Source organism: Pleurodeles waltl, chromosome 2_1, assembly GCF_031143425.1.
Source record: "Pleurodeles waltl isolate 20211129_DDA chromosome 2_1, aPleWal1.hap1.20221129, whole genome shotgun sequence".
Classification (NCBI taxonomy): Eukaryota; Metazoa; Chordata; class Amphibia; order Caudata; family Salamandridae; genus Pleurodeles; species Pleurodeles waltl.
In genome coordinates, this window is record NC_090438.1 from 457,082,067 (window position 1) to 457,107,628 (window position 25,562).

Below are 25,562 nucleotides of genomic sequence, written 5' to 3' on the forward strand. Positions count from 1 at the left end.
GTGCCCTCACACTAAGTAACTTTGCACCTAACCTTTACCAGGTAAAGGTTAGACATATAGGTGACTTATAAGTTACTTAAGTGCAGTGTAAAATGGCTGTGAAATAACGTGGACGTTATTTCACTCAGGCTGCAGTGGCAGGCCTGTGTAAGAATTGTCAGAGCTCCCTATGGGTGGCAAAAGAAATGCTGCAGCCCATAGGGATCTCCTGGAACCCCAATACCCTGGGTACCTCAGTACCATATACTAGGGAATTATAAGGGTGTTCCAGTAAGCCAATGTGAATTGGTAAAAATGGTCACTAGCCTGTCAGTGACAATTTGGAAAGAAATGAGAGAGCCTAACCACTGAGGTTCTGGTTAGCAGAGCCTCAGTGAGACAGTTAGTCACTACACAGGTAACACATTCAGGCACACTTATGAGCACTGGGGCCGTGGGTTACCAGGGTCCCAGTGACACATACAACTAAAACAACATATATACAGTGAAAAATGGGGGTAACATGCCAGGCAAGATGGTACTTTCCTACAGTGGTATGCTGCAAATGTTTTGCAACAATATTCCGGGTTGGAAAACATTCATACAAACCTGTGCGAATCGCTATAAGGAAGGCATGCCCCTTCCTAATAGCAACTCGCAAACCCTATTTTGCAAGTCAGTAATAGGTTACCGACTCACAAAATAGGGTTGGTACATAGGAAAATGCATCTTGTTGGTCATAAACGGCCTGGTGGGGTGTTTGAAACCGATAAAACCTGTCATACATCTGACCCTAGGTGACTAGAAAACCCACTACTTTGGAGCACTAATCCCATGGTCTTCATTTACACAGGTGTTGGAGGATAGGTCCAAGATCCCAACCAATATAAGCCTGACCCGTCCCTCTCCCCTGCTGGTAGAAATCCCTCAACCACAAGGCAAAACTTTGCTACTTGGAGGGTATGCAAAAATGACAGAAGTTGTCCTAGATTAGAATCAAACAGGTCATTACTAAACACAGTTACTAGGGGAAAAAACAGTGCTCTGTAAAAAAAAGTTTTGGTGCCCAAGATTTTGCTCAAAAGCTGCCACTATCTACTTTCAGGGTGTTGAATACCAAGGCTGTGGTAGTCTAATTCCTCTTTCATCCATCACCAGCCACTGCTCCCCCCCTTTAATCCACTCTTTCAGGTTCTTTTTCTTTCTTGCTTTCCATCTATGAAAGGTTTTCCTGCTTTGTCTTCCTCCTTTTCCCCTGTTGGGTTTTTCTCTCTTACCTACTCTGGGTCAAAGTCTGATAGGAAACATTAGTGCATGTCCCCAAAAATGAGTGCTGGTGGGCCCCACCTGCAACTACCGGCTCAAATTAAGCAATGGACAAAACTTTGAACCAAAGTATTCCATTCAAAGGTTCTGCAGTTAATCCTCTAGCAAACAGTTTTTATCTTGTGTCATATTGTACAAGGATGCTTTGTGTGTAACAAACTGCCTATCAGATCAGTCAGCCTTTCATCTACTAATGTGTGCAACCCTGCAAGTTTACAGAAGCACAAAACTGTGCTTGTCCATACTGTACCTGTACAGCTGTGAAAATGATGCCTTTGTTATGACTGCAGTTATACCGCCAACATCCTCTTGCTTTCCATCCATAGTGAACAACAAAACCTGAAAGAATACAAAACAATATAATGTAATTTCTTTGAACTTTCGTGGATAATCAACAACCTATGCATCCAATGGCCACTAAAAAAGTCAGAACAGATTTCCTAATTTCATTAGCCCTAGCCAACATCCAACGTGATGTGACTGCTGAATACCATGTCATCACGATCAGAACCTGAATGGTATTTTGCACGCTACATCCCCCTGACTACAGTTAAAGTTGTTGACAAAGCAGCAGACCCTTTCAGAGCTCACAAACACAATGCAAATTAAGTAGAGACTTCGTATCCCAGACCAATGTTCATGAAAATAGTTATTTGCTGAACGACAATCACCTTTTTTGGTTTTAAATATTCATTTGCCTTTCCTGCAACTCATTAAGATCCTGGGAAATACTAAATGATGTTTGAGGCACAACTCTCAGATAAGACACAGGTCTACAAGGGATGGCTGGGAATTAATAATGAGAGTGAAACAGAGGGAAACTGCCTGCAGTCAACAACTGCAGTCTTCATGAAAGGTAAACTGGAGAGCCAATGTGGGAGATACTGCCCATCTTCATGCAGATGGCTCTTAGAAAGTTCATTCCAGATAAATCGTAAAAGATCAGCCAACTACCATCTCCTTGCTACTCTTCCTGGTGAAGATCGTGAGGAAACATCTAACCACCTACCGCAACAATAACAACCTCCTCGTTCCCATAAAGGAGACACCACTGCTCTCATTCTTCTGAATCGATCTACCGCGTTTGATATTGTCTCCAACCCCATTATTGTTCAATCTCTACATGATATTGGTATTCAGGGACCCTCGCTCCACTGGATCCACTCTTTCCTTACAGGCAGCTTGACTCCTTATACCTCAGTAATTTCCAAACTCATCTATGGAGCACCACGAGGATCCCTGCTCAATCACATGCTGTTCAACATATACACTGCTCACCCACTGAATCATTAGATTCTATGCAGAAGACTCCCAGCGTATTCTCTCCCGCTCCAATAAAACACTGAACATGCAAACCAACTTCACTTTTATGTCCAAAGTTGTAAGATGGATGAAAACTAACTGCCGCAAGAAGGAAGTGGTCCTCTTCGCTAAAGAAACCTCACTATGGGGCGCCACCCAATGGCCTTCTGATCTCGCACCCATACCCAATCCAACCACCCATGTAAAGAACTCCCGACTATTAGTTGACATCAAGTTTGCTATGACAGGTCAAATAAACACAGTCTCTGCCTCCTGTTTCCACGCACTCAAAAATGCTCAAGAAGATTTTCAAACGGCTGACCTTCAACACCGGCAGATCTGTCACCACACACACATTCACCCCCTCCCCATTTCATAGTGAGGGAGTAACCGGTCTGCTGAAATCTAAATCAGGACCTATGTCTCCAAAGTAAGAAAACTGGCTATAACTTGCAAGTTTAAAAACCTTCACAATTACTTGATTAGGGACCAAATCATAGCATACCAAAAACACACATTTTCAGGAAAACTTTTGGCTATATGGTGATTCATCTTGAAAGATGTCATTGCGTTTGTAAAAAAAAAAAAAGGCAGAACTTTCCAAGAGGTGCACGCAAGCTGCGAATGTTAAAACTATAGAGGTTAAACAAATCTGTGAGGTGGTAAAGAGGAAGCCTTGCTCACAACAGAAGGACGTTGCCACTAGCAATGTCACTAAGACTATTAGAGTTCAGATGGACAGTAAAGTCAAAAACAAGAGCATGCTATTGCTTTCGTAGTACTGAACAACTTGCCTATGACAAAAAGTACCCAGCTGCAAAGCACAAATGTTCCTATAGTGGAATTATTGGTCATTTTGTGCAACAACAAAAAATTGTCTACTACTAAGATCAAGCATGTAGATGTGGACCCAGATTCTGGGCCTAACGAGGACGAAGTGTCACATGACTACATTTTGTGTGTTGACTCTGAAGTGTCAAATGTCAAACCTCGGTGTAGGAACAAGCCTGTTCGTGCAATAAACTCGGTGGAATAACTGTGAATCTTGTGGTGGATTCAAGGTGGCCCTATACCATCATTAATAAAACCTTGTGGGAAGAAAATTTTGTTGTTACCTTGGGTACACGTTTATTACCATCTGACATCCTACCAGTAGGTTTTACATGGGAACCGATTCCTATTAGAGGGTACAAGTTGTCATCCTTCAAATCAAACTGGGTAACTGTACGTTACAGAATTAGGACATTCAGTTTCGGGTTGGATCAACCTTTGGCCCTAGGCATCAAACCAGATCCTAACAGTCCAGAACAGGTGTTACTAGTTGAATAAGATGATTCTTTTTTACAAAATATTATGTCAGAGTTCCTTGAAGTTTCGTCTGGTGTGGTGGGTGAACTATTTGGATATTCATAAAAAAGCATGTTAAAAAACAGATGCACTGCCTGTTTCACATAAAGTGAAGAACATTGCTTTTGCCATCAATGGTGAAGGCGAGAGAGAACTCAGCAAATTAGAAGACAAGATAATTGAGCCAATAAAATTGTCTGAATGATTTGCACCTTTGGTAGTTTAAAGACACCAGAATGGGAAAATAAGGTATAAATCTTAGAGACCTGCATAAAAACATAGAAATTGACGAGTTTCCCCTGCCATACATTGGGGAATTGATAGCAATGACCAAAGGTGTGAAGTGGTTTATCAAGCTTGATCCTGAATCAGTGTACCACCAAGTATCCCTCCATTCAGAAAGAAAGACACTGACTGTTTTCATAACACTGTTTGGTTGCTACCAATTCCTCAGTATAACTTTCGGTTTAGCATTGGCCGCAGCAATATTTTAACGCCTCATGTACAAGTTGGGGGGCCCTCTTTTCTTCCAAGATGACATCTTAATTATGCGGAAGACTAGGAAGAAGCATGATGCCAGAGTGAAGATTTTATTGAATTTGCTAGGGCTAACAGTAGATTTTACGAAATGCAAATTTGCTCAGGAGTCTGTTTCCAACTTAGGACACGTGGTATGTGACAAAGGCATCCTTCCCAATCCTGAACTGGTGGAAGCTATTACCAATTCACTTCAAAATGTGGACTACATTTTGCAGAAAGAACTTACAGAGTCAGACAACTTTTGAATAAAAATTTCAACTTTGTTTCAATAGTGGTCTACAATCTGATGTTGTTGAAATCAAATCTAACATACAAAGCAATGCCTTTAAATGGTTTTGACCCTAGTCTCAAAATTGTTATCTCTACTGATGCCAGTAGTAAGGGCCAAGGTGTGCTGTGTAGTCCTACGTGGAGGATAATGGTAAAGAAGCAACTATAGCTTAAGCTTCTAGGTCACTCGGCAATTCAGAATAAAAGTTTTCCATAATTGAAAAAGAGGTTTTAGCATGTGTATGGAGAGTTAATTACTCCAGGCAGTTTGTTTGGGGCACTATGTTCACACATAGAACAGATCACAAATCATTAGTCAAACTCCTTACCACGAGTTGTCAAAAGCAACAAGATGAATCGCAAGAATGTCATTCCAGATAATGGATTATAGTTACAATGTTGAGTATCTACCAGGGATCAAAAATTGTGAGGCTGATTTTCTAAGTAGATCTCCAGTAAACTCTATCAATGATCAGGACGTAGAGGGGTCGGAATACTGTGTAGTGGAATTTTCATGCCCAAAAGCCATTAGTGCAGAAGATTGGGAAGTTGCTTGTGAATGAGACTGGGCATGTGTTGTGTGGTTTCCACATTATTACCCCTGCCACTTTGAGGAAGAGAATTCTAGACATCAACCATGAGGGACACTTAGGTATTGTAAAGACTAAAAGGAGAGTTAAAGAAATGTATTGGTGGCCTACTATAGATATGGATGTTGAGAAGTGTGTGCAAGAGTGTGTTGATTGTCCAAATGCAGATAAAACACGCCACATAGAGATCCCTTTTGTATCCCCAGCAAATAATGAACAATTTGTGGGAAACTATTTGCATGGACATTTTTGGTCCTTTTGAAATTTCAGGAGAGAATGTCAAGTTATTATGCTTTTGAATGACACATTTTCAAAGTGGCCTGAGGTTAAAGTTCCAACAAAAGTGGGTGCCGTGTCTGTGGTAAATTTTTTGGATGAGGTGTTTGTTAGGGAAGGTTTGCCAAAGAGATTGATCGCTGATAATGGACCTCAATTTACCTCCAAGGAACTATAAGAATGGAGTGAAGAACAATTTCACATATTTCAACCACCCAGCTGGGAATGAATGTTTTGAGTGTTTTAATAGAGTTATCATGGGAAATATTTGCATTTAAATTAGGAAGGGTGCCTCACAGCAATTGGAAGTAGCTAAATTTCTGTGGTCTTATCATACTACACCTATGATAACTGTTTTTTCCCAATTTAAGATCTTGAGAACTTAGATTCAGATAGAAGTCTTCAGAAGCAGTCAGATCGAATATCAAGAATGTGCAACAGGTTTATAAGAGCTATTATCATCAGAAGAATGGCGCAACCGGGGTGGAACTCAGGGTGAGAGATATGGTCAGAGCCAGAGAGTGGTCTCTAAAGGTGGGAACAAATTCACTGCCTTATTAGAAATGATTGGGATATTTAGCCAAATGCCATGCTGGTGACGTTGTACTTGACGAAAGGGGAGGGGAGTGAATATTGAAAGTTTGATTTCGGAGAGGAAGGGACTAATGTCCATCAGACAAGTGGTAGTGCGAGTACAAGTAATTTGCGCAAAGGCTTGGAGGAATTTGCAATTGATGAGTGAGTATAGAACTGTAAGGAGTGGTGAGAGGTGTTTTATTGATGGTGAGAAGAACACAAGGCGTGGGAGATCTGTTAGACTGTCAAACAACTGTAGGGACTTCCAGTGATGAACTTATACATTACCCGTACTTTATTCTGTTATTTTAGTAGAACATTATGTCATATAGCGTTTAGATGCAATGTCATTGTAAAATACACAACTGTGTCCATAGTTGTTAAGTTATTTTGTCACAATTTTAGATAGCAACGTATATATCCAAGTCAAACAGGTTTACTTTAGAAGCCATCCCAGAGTCATTAAATGGTCATCCAACCACACTAGAAGTCATTTTCTAATCATCAGGCATCATCAAGCTCTTGACGTCATAATAAAGTTTATCTGATGATCTGAAGATGACTTCAAAATGACCACTGGATTACTTCAGAAGCTGGGAATGTTCCTGATGATTTGAGGATGACATTGACATGAGTACACGATCATTTCATTTAATTTGATTATTTCTGATGATTTGAAAATGACTACCTGATTACTTCTCGGGCACTAACAAGGTGACATTATTGCTGATGATTTACAGGTGATTTTCTGTTTATTTCATGACTATATCAAATATTTTGGTTAAATTTTTGTTAGAATAATTCAACGAGTCACAATATTTCTAATTTATTTTCCTATTACTGCACACCCAATGCCAATAAAATAGTGGATGAAAGTTACATTAAATACAGGATTAAGTACCCACAGAAGTACATGTTAAGCAAAATGCTATTGGTATAGAGAGAAACTAAATCAGAGGCCAAAATCCTGTTCTTTCCTCACTTCCAAAGTTAGAGGGGCCCAGCGGTATTACTAACTGCAGCAGTGCAGTATCCACTCCACCTACACCAGGCTTTAATAACAAGGACCATAATGGCAAAGATGTTTCACAATATAACTTCTTGAAGCTGGGCAATGGGCAACCATACACTCCAGTAGATCCTTCAGAACACCCATTAATCAGGGTGCTGAATTTAATAAAATACCTTCTTGTCCATAGGACATGTTCCTTCATAAATCTACTTGTCCTGTTAAAAAAAAAAAAATAATAATAATCTACGTGTCCCTTTTGATGTCATGTAGAGCAACGACTAATTATGGCAGCAATCTGATATATATAAGAGCTCTGGTAATAGCCTCTTTGACTATGCCAGGGCTAATTCTATAGAAGGGCTTGAATACTAAAAATTTGCTTATTTTGCCACCTTTTTACAGATCTACATAATGGGGCTGGAGATAGCAGTAGGCAAAAGTTTCTGGATTGGAATGCCCTTTGAGTCTGTGCAAACCTACTAACTTGCATGTTTTTATGGGTTTTCACCAGCTCTTCTCCAAGCTTTTCCTATACTGTGAAAGGCTGGATATTTACTCTTGCCATTGGCAGAAGTAAAATTTCTTCCAGGGTTAGTAAAAAAGTGGCCGAAGGGAAAGTGAACTTGTAAACACTCAACAGTATGTGCTCTTGGTGAAAAAAAAAATTCACAATAGTTTGAAGGAGTACAATTTCCTGGTCTACTCCTGTAAATTTTAGTGAAGTCGTGCAATATGTAAATCTGCACTAATGCAAAGACATATCATGGTGCCTTTTTGTGACGATCTTTAACGATTTGGGCCCCTAATTAGGTCTTGTGTTAACCAAGATCTTTTGTTTTTATTAAAATTCTATCTCTTGCTCTATCCATATAGTGGCTGGCTTCACTGTGAGTGACAGCAATTTGCTATTTCGGCACACAAAGTAGTTTTGTTCATTGCCAGAAACTACTGTGGCAAAGTGTGCTTTTTGAGACTGGAAAGTATTTCTGATTTTTCACAATGTTTGTTACAATGATGAGGGCCCAGTGCTCACACAACAAAAGTTTTACAAAAGCTATGTCAAAATAAGACATGCACTGACAAAACCAACTGACTGACTACCAATATCAGACCTATTGGCTTTGCCAATGCTTGTTTTTTCATGTGGGCCACAATCTTTCTAAAACTGGTTTCACTGATTTTCCATTATGAATATTTTTGGGAAATACTAGCATGCATCAAAACATTTCAATGAATGATAATTTAGAGGAATGGTACCTATAAATTTGATAGCAAATTAGGAGAAAACAAATCCTATTTGCATTTGTTCGTGAATATTTAATTTTGAAAGCAAAATTCAACACACTTGCTTCCAAGCTTCTGCAAATATTTGTATTAAATCAGAGAGCATTCTAGGAGCACTACACGTAGCCTCATTTTGTTAAACCATGCAAACGTGTGTACACAGTTTTTTATGGAACCACTCTCAGTAAGGTTGAATTTACAACATGTATTTAGAGAGCTCACCCTAATAAAAAAAAAGGTTTGAATTATTGAACCATTACTACAAGCTTGAACAACATAACAAGGGACACAAATATTACCTCCTGGGACGTGATTTTTTGAAAATTAAAAAGTCAGGCATGGGCACTTGTCACTTCATTTTGATGCATCGCTCACAAATCACTCAAATTTCCTGATATGAACAAATTCCCCCACTCTTTTGGAACCAACACAATGGAAACAGAGTTGAGATTTTGAAAACAATCGAAAGGTGTAAGTGAAACTGAATTGAATAAGGGTGTTTTGCTGAAAACATTGAATTCTCTGGCTTAAATTGGAGCACTGTATTTCATACAACTGCTCTGTCCTCACATACACTCACCTGCACCTGCAACAACTGGACTATGAGAGAAGCAGTGCTTAATTTGTGCTTGTTGTTTCCGGTGCTGACACCGGCACTTATTTTTAAGGGCCGGAGCTTACTCTTCTGCCTCAAGCATTTGCTGCGAACAAAAGACACATATGGGGAAGACGGAGGAAGGGAAAAACGAAAAGGCGTCACAAAGGGAGAAAGTAGAAAGCTGCCAGAGTGAACGGAAGGGGCAGGGAGTGACTTTATATGGACTGAAGGGCCCCGAGATGGCTTCAGGATTACCCTGCCTCTGTATTCCGTGTTCACACATTTGATTGCAGCAGCCGCGTGTTTAAGAGGAGGGCTTTGGGCACCGGCAACTTTTTATTTACAAATTAAGCACTGGAGAGAAGCAGTCTCAATCAAATATAATACGCTTCTAGCCCGCTTTCTTGGGTACTGGGAATCAATGAGTTCCAAGAAAAGGAGAATAGTGGTGTGATTTACACTTTGTATTATAGTTGCAACTCCTTCAAGATCCAGTCTAGTTCAGTCATTTTTGCTGAAGAGTTTCTGCAAGGAAAAATCATCAGCGAAGTAGCCAAACTGATTTCCACGTGCGGTATCCAGTAATTATTGTGGGGCAGGGTTGTTTTTTTATTCTGTGATTGTGGCGCCATAGAATACTGTTAATTCAGAAGCATTCCTCTTCTAAGTTTAATAGAAGAGGTAGTGCTACCCGGTAGTGCCTGCATTCAGGTATGACGCAAACTCCCGCCATTCTACCAAGTTAATAGGCAATGCTACCGTTTTTTTTAACAATCCCCTCACAGACAATCTTCACAATGGAGACCTTTGTGTTTTTTTCTAGAGGCTTTTTAACTACTGCGATTTGCTGCATAATCTTCTAGTAGCACGCCTGTTGTTCACTTAGCAAATGGTGTGCCTTAGTAAACCTGCTGCTCCTTGTTTGCTGCTTTGTTTGTCCTCGGGTTGAGATCCACTCGGCACTACAGGACAACCAGCGGATAATCTGGTGAGTAATGATAAATGTAGTGCTCCTAAACACATAATTTCAGGGGCCCTGGGTACAGTGCACTCTAAAGGGTTCTGGCCCGCATTAATAGATAAGCCAGATAAAGTTCTTCATCAGCAGAATACATACATACTGACATAAATACAGGCTCTAATACATGCACAACTGAGCCCTGAACGTGTATAAAATCCTCTCAAAAATTGAATAGACAACACCCATACTTCCCAGACAGCTTCCAATTATACAAAAAGGCCGTTGTGTCCAGCTCACCCTTCTGTTCTATAAAGTTGGCAATTCAAATCACATTGGTTTTTTTCATCCCTTTGTTAACATACTTTAACATACTTAAGATTTCAGCTGAAAGCTCCTCTCTAGCCCTGTAAAAGCGACACATAAAATATATGAACAGTGTTTTCAGAGCACATCTTGGACTGGTGAAAAACGGATAATGGGAAGAAATGGCAGAGCAAAGATTAACTGTGGCACATTAGATCCATTTTATAGCCACCCTGCAAAGGGTTTATTGATGTCAATGCTAACAACAGAACGTGAAGAAGCAGAGTTGTTCTGTCCTGGCCTACTGAATACACTATGTATCAGCAGAGTTATATGTTTTTCACATCCATTTGAGGCGGTTTTTTATTTTTCCTTGTATTGTGGGGTTTGTAGTCATGTTTTTCAATGTCGTTCCCTAACGCTCAATTTTTTTATATGCTCTTTTAGAGTATACTGTTCACAGTCTTAGCCCTGCAGGATGTTACAATGCAGGTGCGTACCACGCAGGCCCCTTTTTATGTACTATACCTGCCGTACTTCTTCACTCAGAGAAGTATTTTTTTTTGTTTTACGACATTTGTCATTTAAAAAAAGGGGGGGGGGGTTGAGAGATGGGTCATCGTTAAGGAATGGGTCATGGTAATGGTAGGCAGAGGTCAAGGAAGATAGGGGTATTTTAAGGTTCAGCGGACGGTAGAGATAAAGGGGGTGAGGGTTTTTAGGATTTAGGGACGAGTAGAGGTAAAAGGAAGAAAGATGTTTTTAGGGTCCAGGGGCAGGTAAAGGGAGGTGTTTAGAGTTCATAGGAGTGTAGAAGTTAAAGCAGTTCAGAGTTTTTTAGGGTTCAGTAGGGGCTAGAGATATAGTGCTTAAAAGGGTTTTTATAGTTCTTGGGAGGGTAGAGTGAAAGGGATGTAAACTTTTTTAGGCGTCAGAATAGAGGTAAAATGATGTAAAGATTTTTTAGGGTACAGGGGCAGGTAAAAGTTAAGAGTTGAAAAGGGTTTACAAGGTTCAGGGGAGGGTAGTTGTAAAGGGAAGTTTGAGGTTTAAAAAAAGGGTATGGTGGAGGTTGCCGCCTAAAAAAAAAAAAAAAAAAATGGAGTGCATGGGGGTCATCTAAAAAAATATATATTACTAAAGAATATCAGACATAACAACAGAATTACAGGATAACGGAATGGGCTGTAAAGCCCTGCTTAGTATTACAATGAATTGTAAAAGTTAACACGTTGTAACATTATCAGGGTAAAAACCTGTATAAAGTCTGATATTCCTTTTAAGGTATGTCGATAGCCAAAGCTTTTTGTTTTTAATAAAAATATGTATTACTTACAGGTGCTTTCAGTCAGCCCTTTTTATCCATTAGTAACCACAACGTAGAGCAATAGGCACAGGGTGAGCCTTATTGTGAAGGATAGAATTCGGCTTGTGCCGAGTTTGACCACATTTGCATAATAAGAAATAAAAAATAAAAATTATATATATATACATATATATATGTATTTTTTTTATACACACACACACACACACACACTGCTGACCTTTTGGCTTTGCAGAGCTTATTTTATTTGTGAATGTTTTTGGTGAGAAGGCATGCATTGTATCAAACGAACACTGTCTAAAGGCATGTATTTATATCAAAGCAAACATTGCATCAAGACTGCTCCCATCATTTTGACTGAGAATAGGGAGCACTAGGAGGCAGCAATCTAATATAGTCAAAGGTCCGGCACTGTATTCTTAACCCAGTCCCTTAAAGGAGCAGGTCTCCATGCCTCCAGAGCCTTTTATCAGCACTGCATTTTGTCAGTCTCCCATCTTCTAACCCCTCACCCTCTGGTGTTCAGTCAATTCTGCCATTTCACTCCTTTATCTCACAGTTTTTCGATGGTGCAGGTGCACCCTGCATCCTACAGCATTGCTGTCAGCTCGATTATGAGCTGGAGACAATGCTGTAGGCTGTTTCCTGCTAAGCCATTGGGCGGAAACTCAGGTTTCCATCCACTGACCTAGAGGGCAATTCTTAATAGGCTTGGTGGGGAGGTAGCCAGTATGGCGGCAACTCCCCCGTTGGAAATTCAGCAGACAGTGTAAACCGTCTGCTGAACTCATAATTAGGCCCATAGTGTGGAGTAAAGGGGAACAGAGTAGAGTGGGGCACAGCGTAGTGCTGTGGTGTGGAGTGAGGTGGTCTAGTGTAGAGTAGAGTAGAGTGGCCTAGAGTGAAGTGTCATGGAGCGGAGTGGCGTACAGCAAAGTATTATAGACTGGCCTACAGTGGAGCGGAGTGGCCTGGAGTGGGATATGCATGCTGTATTAGTTTACTGCCATTAAATACAACCCATTTTCAGTTGAATTGCCCATTACATTTGCACATTCAGTTTTACTGATAAAACTATAAAGCGCCCCAAACAATAATGTGTGGAAATGACATCATCTAGCGTACTGATTTGTTTTGATCGTACTAAAATATTTGAAGTGTGTTTTCATAATTCCGATATACTCTGAAATATTTGCAGAGTTTGTTTGAAGGCATTTAAATGTTGTTGTGTGCTAGCAAAAGCTTTTTCTTTCCCAGTACCGTCAGGGAAGGGAAAGTAAAAGCCAAGCTCCCTTGGAAGAACATTTGACCTCCGTCTTTGGATGCACAGCAAATGTGACAAGTTAGGAACAAAATTTAAAGGTCTGTTTATAGGGATGCTGAACAGGCTTTGCTCCATGGGAGGAGCGAAAAAACGCTGGACAGCCTAATGCAAATAAAGCCATCAAATAGAAGCCGGAAAATTCAAGTTACAAAGCTAATGGTAAGCAATGTCAGAATGCTTTGTTAGGGAAGCTTTCAGAATGTCCAGAATAAGTATTTTTGCAACCAGACAGCTGTGCTGTCTGATAGGCTTTAACCTAAAAAAGACTGTGGAGGAACAGCAAGGGCAAGCAGAGTGGTCACAGAAGGACCTTGGGACATAAAGACAATATCGCTAAATTTAAATATTAATTTCCTTTCTTCACATAAATTGATGAAGCTGGTATCAAGGGTGGGGTGACATGGGGAATTGGGTGTGTTTTGTGACAAGATGTTATGCTATCAAATACAGAAATTGTGTGCACTTTTTTGCTACAGATGATAATATTAAGAAGTAAGCACTGGCAAATCCAGTAAGTCTTGACTTTGGAACCTATTTGGGTTGGCAATATGAGCACAGCATGCACAAACAATTGAGAACAAATATTTTAATGTGGCAGGCCGTGTCATTTTGTAGGTGCACGCAATGCATGCATGCGCCTCCAAAACGGCACAACTGCTATAAATATATATATATATATATATATATATATATATATACACACACACACACACACACACACACAAAATCTGTGTTGGATCAGTAACTAAAAAGCAACATGCAGAGCATGGTTGGAGGAGCAGGGGGTAAAAAAAAGAAGTGTGGATCTTGCGAGGTGAAGCACAAGCACGTGAAAGCATTACAGAGAGAAGAGGAGTGCACAGGTGAAAGAGAAAGGAACACTGAGCACGGAAGATAGGAGGCAAGAGGTACACCACGGAGGCAACTGGAAAACAGATGTACTCTCATGGAATTCTTTATGAAAGAGGATTTTTTTTCCAAAACGTTAGCACTCGTGGAAGAAGAGAACAACCCATTCTGAGAAGCAGTAAACAGGCTAAGCGCCAAGAAAGGGACTAAGACATGCTGGACAGGCTAAAACAAATAAAGCTAACAAATAGAAAGTAAGCAAATATGAGTCACTAAACACAAAGCCAGTGATATGCAGTAGATCAAATGCATTTGTAGGTAAGCTTTCAGCTTGTCCCTAATGTGTATTTAGAACCAAAGCGATGTGCTGTCCGGTAGGCTTCCACCTACAAAAAAAAAAAAATCAGATAATGCGACAAGTGATGGTTATAAGCACTGAATATAAGGGAGCATCAGATGGTAAAAGGCTCATTTTGAATGCAAAGCATGTGACATTCTTGTGAAGGACCTTTTCAGGTTCATTCTATAGTACCCCACCACCTTTTACTGCAGAGGTCAATAAAGTAACATGGTAAAGTCAGAGTTGCAGTTTATTATATACACTTCATTGTATTGTTTAGAAAAGGTATTTTTCCATGTAAACATGGTTTCCTTTTGGATGGAAAGGTATATATGTGATACTACTCCAAGAAGTTGCTTTTCAACTGGACAGTAGATCTAACATAGTTCATGGGCTCTACACAGAAAAAGTAGTGATAAAGGAATGCACGTGTGTCATATAACATCCCTTACTCAATATTAAGTCATTGGGCAGTGCCACACAACCATTCAAAATGTTTTGTAGAATCGCCCAGGAGTAATAAACACCAACACTGCACTTCTCATGAAATTATCAAAAGCTAATTCACAATGATCCATGGAGTCATTTAGACATATTCTAAATTTCTCATAAAATCATTCTGGGGTGATCCACACTCACTTCAAAGGTGTCACAAACTCATCCTAAGTAACCCACACTCATTTTAAAGTTATCACAGTCATTCTCCAGTACTTCACAGTCATCATGAATTTGTCATAGAATCATCATCCTAGAGTAAACAGCACTCATCCTAAGGTTGTCCTGGGATCATCCAGGAGTAAGTGACTCTTATTTTGAAGTTGTCACTAGGCATTCCTGAAGGAGTAGGAGATTATCACACACGTTCAACTTAAGTAATGAGAACCTGATCCTAAGGTATTTTTAGTGATTACTCTAGAGTCATCTCATTTAAATATTTCGCCCTATACACATATTTCAGGATGGTTTGGGATGACCTCCCCAGATATTAGAGGAATAGCACAGCTGAAGTCATAGGATGATTCTAGGAAGATCTTTTTTTTTTTGACCCGGGTATGTTATTTTATTTATTTGCAAAAATGGAAGATGTGTTGTGTGTAGAATTAGAGTGTTAAAGTGGGATCACCACAGTATTGCAGATGGGAGAGCAGGGAGAAAAGCCTGCGGCACGGAGGTTCCAGGGTGGATGGCTGGTGACGTTGAAGGAAGACTGTGGCACGGTTGGGTTGCTGTGGGTCTTAAATAAAGTACAACAACTTACCTGTACGTTGGGGTCGTACTTTACAGTAACCCTATATGCCAGCCCGGCGCTGGGTCAGCATAATGCCTGGAAGCATGTTGAAACGCCCAAGATGCAAAGTCATAGATAAACATAAAGCAAAGGTGATTGCTAATCCGCTGGTATTTTTTGTTCTGCTTCCATAGCATGCTTTGCACTAAAAACGCAGCGTGCTGCTTTCTGATTTATTTGATGTCTGGCTGCTGCATTACAGGGAACATTTGGGGTGTTGTTCCTGCAGTGTTGTGTACTAATGGGCTATAGCCCTCCCCCCCAGAACCACATCCTTGCCTGACTCAACCTCCCTGGTCCGTCGCGTGCTCTCCTTCCGTAAAAGCACACGGTACTTCTGACAGTCCTTTGTCCGTGTCTATTAGCGTTGACATGGCTAAGTAAAATAAAACAAAAAAAAACACGAGTTACTTAGAACATAGGAAAAGTATAATGTTTCATGCAAAACGAACATAACAAAAAACTAAAATAATTTAAAGGGGATTATAAACATTATGCTATTTTACATAAATATGTTGCCATATTTATATGCTCAATTTAGACATACAATGTTTGTTCCTGATCCAGGGCGACTAAGGCTTCCCATTCCAAGATGGCCGATTATCACTTTCCGAGACTTTGAAGGCCGAAACTGTCTCCATGGGAACCCTTAGGCTTCTCGGAACATTGCTTGGGCGGAAGCGGAAAATCTTTTGGTTGCACCTCTTGTCTGCATCGCCGGATGTATTGGGGTGATTTTTCACAGTCGGACCGGAAGCTGGGATTCTGCTACCGTCTGCCGCTGTTGCTGTGAAGATGGCCGGGATGGCGGGTATGGCTGGTATGGGTGCGAGAGACCCGGCGGTGGATCGGTCCTTGCGCTCGGTCTTTGGTAAGCGATTGAGCTGGAGGTTGCGGCCGAGAGACAGAGCGTAATGCAGAGTGAAGGCAGTCATTACCTTCAACATGAACTCACCATGTGGGACAAACCGCTGTAGCTGATCAGCAATATTTAATCATGTAATAGTTATATTAACCTTTATTTAAATGTTTACACGCGCGCACAATATCTAAGGCTTGCCAGTTTCCCTTTGGTTATGTATTTTTAATGTTATCGATCAAGAGTAACTGTTTACATTCTACATGCGTTCAGGAAGTATTTATTAGAGAGGGATTGCCCCAAAGCATTGTCTCAGACAATGGAACTTGACCGTGCCTGCTTAAGACCATAAACTTCACTCAAAATATCGCAGAATGGACATCCCAGTTCAGTGATCAACTAAGTGGACTATGATCATGAGCTAAACCAGAAAGGGGCCTGCAGAGTTGCTAAAAGCTGCCAGCTTAATGAAAAGCATAAACAGCTCTCACACTTCTCTAACCGCAATAGTTGTAGAAATCACTGTATACATGTTGCAATAGACTTCAATGAAACATGGCTGAGCCTGTGCTCTAGTACCAGAGACACAAACGGTGTTCCTCCAATTTGATGATAGATTCATTGAACCCAGCCTTGGGTGCGTGTGACGTGAGACATTCTTTCTCATGTTGACATTGTAAGTCACTACATCCCCTTCCAGATATTCTAAACTCAAGGGTCATCAATTACCATTACTCCTACTCATATAACATCAGCATGTTAAGTATTGATATCTCTGATTTGACCTTAGATTTGCTTTCAGATCATACCTCTGACTGGTCCCTCCTTAACCTGCTGTTGTTCAGTCAGCCAGGCTATGTTTAAGCAGAAATCTCGGCTATAGTAGACTAGTCATAGTAGACTAGATAGCGGATTTCATACCAAACCAAATCTGCTTGAAATCATAGGCGTCAAATTAAATATCAAGCAATCCACTATACATCATTATAGAATTAATACAACCATTAGTGCATTAATTTCGTGATCACTTAAAATCATTGCAAAAAGGAAGAAACACAGTATAAATATGAGAGAGATAAAAAATGTGTATGTTAAAATAGTGCTGCACAAAAAGTTATGTGCAAGTAAAATTTGTTAAAACTTGTTAATGGAGCTTTGCCTGTGTGCACACCGTGACTGTACAGAAGTCCATTCAAGAATTAAAGCTAAGATTCATGTAAACATATTTAGTTTAAAAACTAAAATGCACTGTTTTTTTTTCTCTCTCTAAATTAAAATCTAAATACTTGTAAGGCGATTGTTCAACTATGATTGAAGTAGAATGGTGAACTTTCCAAATTTGGCCAGGTCCTCTGGTTCCTTTTGCGTGAACACCAAAGTGCGTTGTGCCTTCTGCAGAGACGGGCAGCAACATAATAGATGGAAAAAAAGCCTCAAATTTGTAGTTGCAGAGCCTGCAGCTTTTTGTGTTGGCTAAGGAAGTCCATTTCGGATTTAGCTCCTTTATCCGTAAGCCCAGAAGTCTCGCAAAGACAATTTTGCGATACACAGGCTTTCCTGATGGTACTTTTGAGGTATAATTGTGGAGCCAAATATTGAGTGGTATTTGTATATGACTGTACAGCACTGCCTGCACTGGGGATCTGTTCGTTTTTCCCAGGTCTGTTGCTTGTGAGAGAATTTGTATCAGTCTTTTTAATGTGTGCTTAATGTTGATGTGTAACTGTGCTGATTTAATCAATGCTGCCTGATCAATTTGTAGTTTCTTTGGAGCTCTTTCGAGATATTGTGACTAGGGATTTGTTTTGTTTAAAAAAAAAAAATGATTGCAAGGTGTTGGGAGGCGCCATAACTATCCTGTGATAGTATTTTAGGAAAGCCCCCATCAGAGCCCATTGCTGGCCTTCCAGACCAAATTCTAGTCTTATCAGATGACTTCTAATGTATTGCGGTAATTTGAATACTCGTTTGTACATTTTGACCTAGAGTTGATCAGTCAGAGTTGAGAATTTGCCTGGGAAGGCTTCATGACCATAGTTCAGAGCTGGCAAAAAAACTGCTTTGATTGTTTGAAGCATTAAGCCTGCCCAAGGGCTAGCTATTAGTTTGTTTAGTTGACACATTCTTGTTGTTATAAAGGCGGACTTTCTCTTCAAGTGCGTAAGTTGGACTTCTGGTGTTCCCATAGCTGTTAATCGAACGCCTAAATAGTAATATCCGTGGTGCTGATGATAAGTAGCCCATTTTCCAGCGAAGGTGCTGATGTCTCGATGCCCTGCCGAATATAACCACATTAGTTTTTGTAGCGTTCTCCTTTATTTTGTTTGTCGTATTATAACTGTGCAGAGCTGTTAGAGCTTTTGGTAGGCAGGTTTTAGAATGGTCCGACAAGACAATGCCGTCAGCATATTGAAGCAAGCTCAGTTTTTGATTTACGATTTTTGGCGGAATCAGGTTTGCTTGTATCAACGCAGGTGACTTATCTGCTGTATATAGATTAAATAGTAACGGAGCTAGAACACATCCTTGTTTAAGCCCTTTGTCAGTGGGAATCTCCTTGCTAATGGTGGAAGTCGACAGCTTTACTCTTACCCAAGTGGATGTATATAATAGGATTATTGCACTTAATAGCATGTTTGAGATGTCCCAGTTTCTTAACTTGCTCCATAGTTAATTCCTGTCCACTGAGTCGAATGCAGCAGTGTAATCGACAAAGCAGGCAAATAATAGTAGTGATTTTTTGGCAACGGCCACTTGAGCTAAATAAGAGAGGGCGATGATATTATCCGTGGTTGCGGAATTTGCTCTGAAGCCGGTTTGGTTTAATGGCACTTTCCTTAGCCTCTGCCCATTTTTGTAGTTTTTCCAAGGCTGTTGAGGCAAAGCCTTTTTCCTCAACATCCAAGAGAGTAATACGACGATAATTAGCTAGATCCTGTCTGTCTCCTTTAAAAAAAAAAAATTGAATGGTTTATAGAGCCTCTCCAGCTCTTAGGAGCCTCCTGTGAGTCAAAGCAGGATCGATAGATGGCTGAGATAATTGGGGACCATAGCTCATGGTCGTCTTTGAAGATTGTTGCAGGGATTCCGTTCAGGCCTAGGGCCCCCGACGACCGAATTTTCCCCAGAATGTTGACGATGTCACTTGGCGAGGGATCAAAACTTATGGTCGATTCAGATTCGTATGTGTCCAGGACATCCTTTTGTTGTTCCGGAAGAGGTGGATAGGCTGTATATAATTCACTGACATGTTGTATCCATGTTGCTTCATTTACTGACTTAAGTCGTGGTTCGCTCTGGCCCAATTTATTTTTAATATAATGCCATAAGTCACCATGGTTATGTTTTCTAGTCAGGGAAAGGATGTAGACAGACTCTTTTTCAGATAGTTGGCAAATGTGTTGTTTTATGTATGTTCTTAATTTTATTGTTCTTTTTTTGTAACTGGGTCTTTAGCTTTGGCTTGCAATCTTCTCAGTCTGCCCAGTTTCAACTTGCTTTCCCTTACGGAACGGTGCAAAAGGGTCTTTGTAGGTTGCCGTTGTGAGATATGAGTGGAGACCGTCATTTTTAAAAGGCTGTTGGTGATTTCACCCCTATTAGCTCGGAATAAGTCCCCTGACAAATACAATAGAGTCGGGCTGTTGGAACTGGACCAAGAGTTGGAAGCTTGTCATGCCTGAGGACCCCATTTTATTCGTCTAATTATTTGTGACTCTTTGTCTCCCTGTGAATGACCTTTGGGCATGTATTGTTCCATGCGCCTTATGAGCGTTTTAAAATTGCAAAAGATGGCAGTTGATTTATGGCTTCCTCAGTAGCAAAGATATAATCTAAAGTGCTCTTGCCCTGGAAGGTTTTGGGAAACGATTATGCAAAGGAGCTTGCTTTTTGTGCAAGCTGAATTGAGTTGGGGCCATACATGTTGTAAGGAAATGCCTCCTTGGCATGGTTACCCCCTGACTTTTTGCCTTTGCTGATGCTATGTTTTGAATTGAAAGTGTGCTGAGGCCTGCTAACCAGGCCCCAGCACCAGTGTTCTTTCCCTAACCTGTACTTTTGTATCCACAATTGGCACACCCTGGCATCCAGATAAGTCCCTTGTAAATGGTACCCCTGGTACCAAGGGCCCTGATGCCAAGGAAGGTCTCTAAGGGCTGCAGCATGTCTTATGCCACCCTGGAGACCCCTCACTCAGCACAGACACACTGCTTGCCAGCTTGTGTGTGCTGGTGAGAACAAAATGAGTAAGTCGACATGGCACTCCCCTCAGGGTGCCAAGCCAGCCTCTCACTGCCTATGCAAGTATAGATAAGTCACCCCTCTAGCAGGCCTTACAGCCCTAAGGCAGGGTGCACTATACCATAGGTGAGGGCACCAGTGCATGAACACTGTGCCCCTACAGTGTCTAAGCAAAACCTTAGACATTGTAAGTGCAGGGTAGCCATAAGAGTATATGGTCTGGGAGTCTGTTTTACACGAACTCCACAGCACCATAATGGCTACACTGAAAACTGGGAAGTTTGGTATCAAACTTCTCAGCACAATAAATGCACACTGATGCCAGTGTACATTTTATTGTAAAATGCACCACAGAGGGCACCTTAGAAACCTTAACCGACTATCTGTGTAGGCTGACTGGTTCCAGCAGCCTGCCACAACCGACACATGTTGCTGGCCCCATGGGGAGAGTGCCTTTGTCACTCTGAGGCCAGTAACAAAGCCTGCACTGGGTGGAGATGCTAACACCTCCCCCAGGCAGGAGCTGTCACACCTGGCGGTGAGCCTCAAAGGTTCACCCCTTTGTGCCAGCACCGCAGGACACTCCAGCTAGTGGAGTTGCCCGCCCCCTCCGGCCACGGCCCCCACGTTTGGCGGCAAGGCCGGAGAAAATAATGAGAAAAACAAGGAGTCACTGACCAGTCAGGACAGCCCCTAAGGTGTCCTGAGCTGAAGTGACTCTAACTTTTAGAAATCCTCCATCTTGCAGATGGAGGATTCCCCCAATAGGATTAGGGATGTGACCCCCTCCCCTTGGGAGGAGGCACAAAGAGGGTGTACTCACCCTCAGGGCTAGTAGCCATTGGCTACTAACCCCCCAGACCTAAACACGCCCTTAAATTTAGTATTTAAGGGCTCCCCTGAACCTAAGAATTTAGATTCCTGAAACTACAAGAAGAAGAAGACTGCTGAGCTGAAAAACCCCTGCAGAGGAAGAACAGAAGACACCAACTGCTTTGGCCCCAGACTTACCGGCCTGTCTCCTGCCTTCCAAAGAAACCTGCTCCAGCGACGCTTTCCAAGGGACCAGCGACCTCTGAATCCTCTGAGGACTGCCCTGCTTCAAGAAAGACAAGAAACTCCAGAGGACAGCGGCACTGCTCCAAAAGAACTGCAACTTTGTTTCAAAGGAGCAGATTTAAAGACCCCTGCAACTCCCCGCAAGAAGCGTGAGACTAGCAACACTGCACCCGGCGACCCCGACTCGACTGGTGGAGAACCAACACCTCAGGGAGGACCCTCCGGCGACTCCAAGACTGTGAGTAACCAAAGTTGTCCCCCCTGAGCCCCCACAGCGACGCCTGCAGAGGGAATCCCGAGGCTCCCCCTGACTGCGACTGCCTGAGCTCCATTTCCCAACGGCTGGAAAAGACCCTGCACCCGCAGCCCCCAGCATCGGAAGGAACGGAACTCCTGTGCAGGAGTGACCCCCAGGAGGTCCTCTCCCTTGCCCAGGTGGTGGCTACCCCGAGGAGCCCCCCCCCTTGCCTGCCTGCATCGCTGAAGAGACCCCTTGGTCTCCCATAGGAAACTATTGGAAACCCGACGCGTGTTTACACACTGCACCCGGCCGCCCCCGCGCTGCTGAGGGTGTACTTGTTGTGCTGACTCGTGTCCCCCCCGGTGCCCTACAAAACCCCCCTGGTCTGCCCTCCGAAGACGCGGGTACTTACCTGCTGCCCGACTGGAACCGGGGCACCCCCTTCTCTCCATTGAAGCCTATGTGTTTTGGGCACCTCTTTGACCTTTGCACCTGACCGGCCCTGAGCTGCTGGTTTGATAACTTTGGGGTTGCTCTGAACCCCCAACGGTGGGCTACCTTGGGCTCAAAACTGAACCCTGTAGGTAATTTACTTACCTGCTAAAACTAACAATACTTTACCTCCCCCAGGAACTGTGAAAATTGCAAGGTGTTCACTTTTAAAACAGCTAAATGTGGTTTATGTGAAAAGTATATATGCTACTGTAATTATTCAATGTTCCTAAAGTACTTACCTGCAATACCTTTCAAATGAGATATTACATGTAGAATTTGAACCTGTGGTTCTTAAAATAAACTAAGAAAATATATTTTTCTATAACAAAAACCTATTGGCTTGGAATTGTCTCTGAGTGTGTGTTCCTCATTTATTGCATGTGTGTATGTACAACAAATGCTTAACACTACTCCTTTGATAAGCCTACTGCTCGACCACACTACCACAAAATAGAGCATTAGTATTATCTCTTTTTGCCACTATCTTACCTCTAAGGGGAACCCTTGGACTCTGTGCATGCTATTCCTTACTTTGAAATAGCACATACAGAGCCAACTTCCTACATATGTTGAGAAAATGTTGAAGTTGTTTGGTGGCCTGGCACGTCGGGTGGACCTGACCATCGGTTGTTCATAAAAATCTAAGATTAAATTCCCCGCATATTATGATGTTGTAGTCTAAATGGTCACAGAGCACTTCATCCAGGATATCCAGGAGTTGAGTCATATCTTCTGTTCTTGCTTGTCCAAAGGAATTAAAATAAAGGTTAATTATAATAATGTTTGACAAAGAGCTGTTTGCCGTGAGAGCTTCTACTCTTATTATTTGTAGGAATTGGTTGCAATGAGGTACTGTACTGACTTTCAAGTCGAGGTTGACATTTACATAAATCAATAGGCCCCCAGAGGGTCATCTAAAGATGTTTCTTTTTATTGCCAATTGTTGTATTTCCTAGTATCCTGGAATGGCCAGTGGAAAGGTTCGCCAGTTTTCTTGGAGGCAAGGAATATCTGCATTGGTTAATAGTTGTTTTGCAACATCATAGTTTAAAAGACGCTTCAGACCTGCAATGTTCCAGGAGATAATTATCAAATGATGTTCCCTGTACTCAGGTTGACTGTTGTTGTTAAACATGCTACTTGTACGTTCCATTGAAGGTGGTTGTACTCCCATTTGTGCACGTTTTGTCCCCCTGTATCAGAGACTCCTTCCTGGTATAGGGCGTTGAGTTATCATAAGTGCAGGATATAGAGAGTTTAGTGAACCACTCATGTGTCTTATTATGACTTGCTCCTTTCGGAATGCTATGGGTGCTTGTTTTTTGGTGCTGGGATTCCTGAGATATTTTTAAGGGGTGAGGGTATTTATGATGGCCCATGAGCTCCACCTTTATGCCCCATTCAGCGAGAGTCCTTATGTTTTTCAGCACCATTTCCTCCAATACCATAGATCTTAAAGTCATAATGGTGGATTCTCGATGGGTGTTGTACTCAGGAATCACTTTAAATGCTATTCTTTCAATGTTATCCGACACTGTGATGGTTGTCTAAGGTAGTGCCTTAAACAGTCTTAAGGGACTTGATAGATTCAGAATATCATGGTCACCTTCAGAGCTATATTGGGGTGTAAAGACTAGCTTGGCAGTGGAAGCCATATTCGTCGGTTCCATTGCTCTGTGTCTTTTTAGCGCTCCAGGATTCTTCCTAGTCCAGATATCCAGTAGACGTGCCTTTGGTAATGGCATTGCAATGGAATGGGAAACATCGCGCAGCATCAGGCACAAGTAGAAAGTACATCGCTGTTCACAATCAAAAACCAGTTTGGGCCTAATCCCCACACTGACACAAGCAAGGTGAAAGGTTCATTCAAGGATGTGATGGAATAGGGAACATGAAAGGGCCTTCTGTTATATGCCAACTCGTGTCTAACTAACGTGGAAGTATTTATGACAGCAGCACATGAGTCTCTGGCACACACTCCGTGCCTACAAACGGATTGCAGACTGATTTGACAATGCATACGTAATTTAATTAGCCAAAAGGACACAGGTGTTCCGCTACAATGAGTGCAGGGAAGAAACCAAATTCCTAATGCTCAGAAGTCCCAGGCACACAATGTTGTCCACAAAAACTTCAAATAAATTACATTTACAAAAGAACGCATACATATTCTTGGGTCAAAGAATGCTTGGCCATAAACCTTTGTCGAACGTATAATAAAGAGCGAGTAATTACAGTCTAGGAATTCGGGGTTATGCGTCGCTTGTTTTTACATTTTAATCTGTAAACTTGCAAGTTATCTATTAATATCATGTGTGTTAAAGTATTGTCCTGGTGTGTATAAAAAAGCCTGTTTGTGAACAGGCATTTGAGAAAAAACGTAGAGGCAGGTCGTGAAGGGCTGAGGTGCAGTCTGCAGTGTTTTTCTCCCTATCACAATAGTTAGTAAATGCTGTCTTTGGATTGGCAAGAAGAGTCTGCATGGTCATTTTTGAGTCTTGAGTGCATTTTCGTTCGTCCCTTAACGTGGATGCCCTCTAAACTAGATTGGGTTGGCCTCTTAAAAACATTCTGTTGTTGCTGGTGCGATCAACAGGATTTCAATATGACCCATATTCTGTACAATTGCCTTGCCATCCAAGGACTGTGGACAGCAGTAATGGCCAAATTAAGCCGGACATTGCCTCTTCCCTCCCCATTATCTCGACAAACAGCACTTATGCATGGTTTCATAGATTCTCCCCACCAATGGCACACCACGAATGACGGTTTTTAACCGTAGCATTAACCTCTGTGAATTTGTGTCTCCTGTGACACTGGTGCTCCCATATATACCTACACGCGGAGTTGCCTAAAGCAGTGTTTGAGACCAAGTCCTATGAAAGGATTATCTACACACTTGCTGACAAGCTCGATGGATACATGACTGGAACAAGACTAGACAAGAGAGCCTTGATTCTCGAACTCTGGATGTTACCCCTTGCCCTCCATTCGAGAAGGAATGGCTTGTTTTTGTCCGGTCTTAGGAGCTCCAGTCTAATTTATATTAATGAAGCTGGAATTCTTACAACTTCCTGAAAAGGCTGGTTTGCACTGCGACTCCACTTACTCCTATGATAGTCACCGTGCAAAAATCAGGTCTGGTTGCAAAATAATTGTATTCGAAAACCACTTGCT

General features: G+C 41.6%; 2 protein-coding genes across 8 annotated transcripts in view; one reads left to right on the forward strand and one right to left on the reverse strand.

Moving 5' to 3' along the window:
* Positions 1-16,124, reverse strand: part of TRMT12 (tRNA methyltransferase 12 homolog) — a 200,304-nt gene extending 184,180 nt beyond the window's left edge. Inside the window, exons 1-3 of one of the 2 annotated variants that reach the window (XM_069213269.1) lie at positions 16,037-16,124; positions 15,769-15,865; positions 1,556-1,644 (exon numbers count right to left, since the gene is read on the reverse strand). In XM_069213269.1, the coding sequence (XP_069069370.1) occupies positions 1,556-1,629 (74 nt within the window). In that variant the 5' untranslated portion in view covers positions 1,630-1,644; positions 15,769-15,865; positions 16,037-16,124. Of the gene's footprint in view, positions 1-1,555; positions 1,645-15,459; positions 15,866-16,036 lie in introns of those variants that run through there. The other variant, XM_069213260.1, reaches the window with a different exon arrangement.
* Positions 16,125-16,188: 64 nt separating this feature from the next.
* CSTF2 (cleavage stimulation factor subunit 2) overlaps positions 16,189-25,562 on the forward strand; it is a 348,937-nt gene continuing 339,563 nt past the window's right edge. For 4 of the 6 annotated variants that reach the window (XM_069213200.1, XM_069213209.1, XM_069213218.1 and 1 more), the window contains exon 1: positions 16,189-16,360. In XM_069213200.1, the coding sequence (XP_069069301.1) occupies positions 16,285-16,360 (76 nt within the window). In that variant the 5' untranslated portion in view covers positions 16,189-16,284. The remainder of the gene's footprint in view (positions 16,361-25,562) is intronic. The other 2 variants (XM_069213227.1, XM_069213246.1) reach the window with 1 other exon arrangement.